This window comes from Eupeodes corollae, chromosome 3 (assembly GCF_945859685.1).
Source record: "Eupeodes corollae chromosome 3, idEupCoro1.1, whole genome shotgun sequence".
Classification (NCBI taxonomy): Eukaryota; Metazoa; Arthropoda; class Insecta; order Diptera; family Syrphidae; genus Eupeodes; species Eupeodes corollae.
This window is the reverse complement of record NC_079149.1, coordinates 127,675,292-127,678,047: the sequence shown is the minus strand read 5'-3', so window position 1 is coordinate 127,678,047 and position 2,756 is coordinate 127,675,292. Positions and strand designations below refer to the sequence as shown.

Genomic DNA, 2,756 nt, shown 5'->3' with positions numbered 1-2,756 from the left:
ACTAAAAATTTATCATTTAAACATCAATCACATTTTGCCCAGAAGACAGCCGGCTTAACCATCAATTGATTGCAAAATCAATCTGTTGAAACATTTAAACGCATCTTTATTCCAACAATATTTCTGTGTGGTATTATTATTTAAAGTTCCCAAGCTTTTAAAAAAACACCAAATAAAAAATAAACAGCAAAAATATTTAATACATACAAAAACAATAACATCGTAGTTATACACTTTGGTTTGCAAACTGTCAAATGTTTGATTTGAAATAAAATCCTCACCTGAAGCCATTTTTCCCATACAAACTACTTAAACACTACTTTTTCAGTACTCTTACAAAACTAAAACTCGTGAACACATCCCCGGTGATTTTGACAAATCGCCAACTGACGTGGGCTGGATTCAGATGACATTTACAAAAATTATTATTTGTCAAATGTACACACTTGTGAATTATTGATAACAAAAATAATTGTAACTTTAATGATGAAAGTGATGTAAAACAATTTGATTTGGGACGGCAACATTTAATAATAATAGTTGCAACATTGCCCAACAAGTTTATTGCATTTAAATCCACACTTTTTATTCAACATTTCCTCAAAATCAATGTAAAACTCTTCCATCGGCAAGTGAAACATCAACTTTTCTTATAAAATAAGTTTAATTTAGTTAATAACGATGTCATGTGGAATTCACAAAGCCCTTTGGGTTGTTGTCACTATAATCATATCTATCTGTGATCTCCTCGACTTGTGTATTCGCAAATTGAAGGCATTGTGCATGCGGTCATATGACTCAATTTTTCATGGTCAAGGTTCATATGAGATTGATTATCTAGAACGATGTAAGCCAGAACTCACAAAGATTCCAAAGCATCTCAGCATCGTAGTCGGACCGGACAGTGACACCGATTCGGAGATACTCTCGAAGATTGCAGCTTATGCGCTAATTATGGACATCGATTACATCAGCTTTTTCGATGTTCGAGGAGTGTTTAGCTTAGAGCAGGTTCATGTTCCCAAATTTATCTCCAGCAAAAAGATGCGAAATGGACACTTCTTATGGTCAATGCCGGGCGATCGAAGTAAAACAGCTCAGTTAAAGTACAGGAACGGTCTGGAAAAGTCAATAGAGGTTAGTGCTTACTTTTATCTTCTAAACTACTCTATGGCTAACATTTCTCGTCTTAATCATTCCAGGTTGCAGTACTAAGTAAAAACGATGGAAAAGCATTAATTGCCGAAGTGTGTAGAGATCTATTTGAAAAACGAAATACTACAGAGATTCAGGAAGCTCTCAAAGATCGGCCAAGTTTAACAAATATAATTTCAAAGTCTCTCCAGAAGAAACTCAATAACATGACCGATCCGGATTGTGCGATAATATTTAGCAACCATATGTGCACATACGGACTGTTGCCCTGGCATACAGGATTTACAGAGTTTCATTTAATTAAGACTGGTAGTTACTTTAGTGTGGAAACATTTGCGAGAGTTTTGTATCGGTTTTCAAAGTGCGAACAACGCTATGGTCATTAGGAGGGGGCTATAAATTAATTATACATTTATTATGTAGATGCAATTTTTGTCCTGTTCATAGAAACTTAAATTAAGAAATTTGTAATATATGTATTAAATAAGAAAAACATGTTAAGAACGAAAGTTGAATACTTTTCTTTTTATTTAAAACAAATTGGTGGTGATGACAGCCATATTCTTCAAAGAAAAAATTAGTAAAATGGAAGGAATTATTCTAAAACAGAAAAACCATTTTCCAACCATATTTAACTAAATCGTGGCATACCTTGAACATGTATGATGCAATATGAACTGTTATAAGATAATTTTATCGAAAAAAGATAAAGGTCTTCAAATCGTACACTGATGGCATATCGTGGAGTATGTGGAACAGTTTTACCTAAATTCATTCATTTCGATTTTAAAATTACTGGGTCTGCAATAAATTACAGAATAGTTTTTCTCTTTTCGTGATAAGTGAATATTAGATAGCAGCGTTCTGCGAGTACAGTTTTTCTAGTTCCATAATTTTGAAAAAGATCATAATTTGAATTTGAAAAGAAGAATTTTCATTAAATTTAAAACTCGAACACATTTTAAAATAAATTGTCATAAGACGTGTATTTTTTCGTCCAAGTCATCCAAGCAAACAGCTCCAAAAAGTATTAATTTTTAATTGCATTTATTAGGTTTGAAACTTAAGTAGTCTAGTAAAATAAGGTGAAAAAAAGAATCATTCTTGGATTGAGTAAATCTCAAGAAGAATATTTCTCTTGGTGTTCTACATATTGTATAAAAAGTATCATAATATAATGTGTTGGCTTCATAAGTTATGTACTGCCAAAGTCCGCGAAGGCAATTTTTTTTTGGAGATTATCCCCTGTTTCTATAGCAACAATGTTATAACTTTTATCAAAATGTTGAAGAATACAATTTGCAATAGTTGTTGGCTTTGACAATTTTTATACACTCAACCATTTCAGAGATAAAGAGCTGATATGTTCAACGTGGTTGCAGAGAAACGAGTTGCAATGCTTTCAGTATTATACTGATTCTGTATTTCAATTGAAGCAGTTTTGGGGGATTTTTTTATTTTCTTATAATGGGATAATGTTACGAGGAACATTGGCAGGCTATAACCCCTCGCCAGGACTTCATCGTAGTGAATGGCTTGACCCCGGAAAATCGAGATCATTAGTGGCTTTTTCACGGAGCACAGCTAAGAGCGCCTCCGGT

At 33.2% G+C, this 2,756-nt stretch overlaps 1 protein-coding gene across 2 annotated transcripts; it reads left to right on the top strand.

Moving 5' to 3' along the window:
* The first annotated feature begins 423 nt into the window (after positions 1-423).
* Positions 424-1,670, top strand: LOC129949740 (dehydrodolichyl diphosphate synthase complex subunit nus1). 2 transcript variants are annotated; one of them, XM_056061372.1, is made up of 3 exons: positions 424-611; positions 673-1,137; positions 1,203-1,670. In XM_056061372.1, exons 2-3 carry the CDS (start codon positions 682-684, stop codon positions 1,539-1,541), a joined length of 795 nt encoding a protein of 264 aa, XP_055917347.1. In that variant the 5' UTR covers positions 424-611; positions 673-681; the 3' UTR covers positions 1,542-1,670. The 2 variants fall into 2 exon arrangements, with proteins under 2 accessions (XP_055917347.1, XP_055917346.1); XM_056061371.1 differs by having other exon boundaries at positions 424-1,137.
* Positions 1,671-2,756: the final 1,086 nt, after the last annotated feature.

Excerpts from the sequence above, each read along its gene's own strand:
- LOC129949740 (XM_056061372.1), top strand. The coding sequence starts at position 682 with ATGTCATGTGGAATTCACAAAGCCCTTTGGGTTGTTGTCACTATAATC. Across the intron at positions 1,138-1,202 it reads GTCTGGAAAAGTCAATAGAG|GTTGCAGTACTAAGTAAAAA; the intron begins GTTAGTGCTTAC and ends TAATCATTCCAG.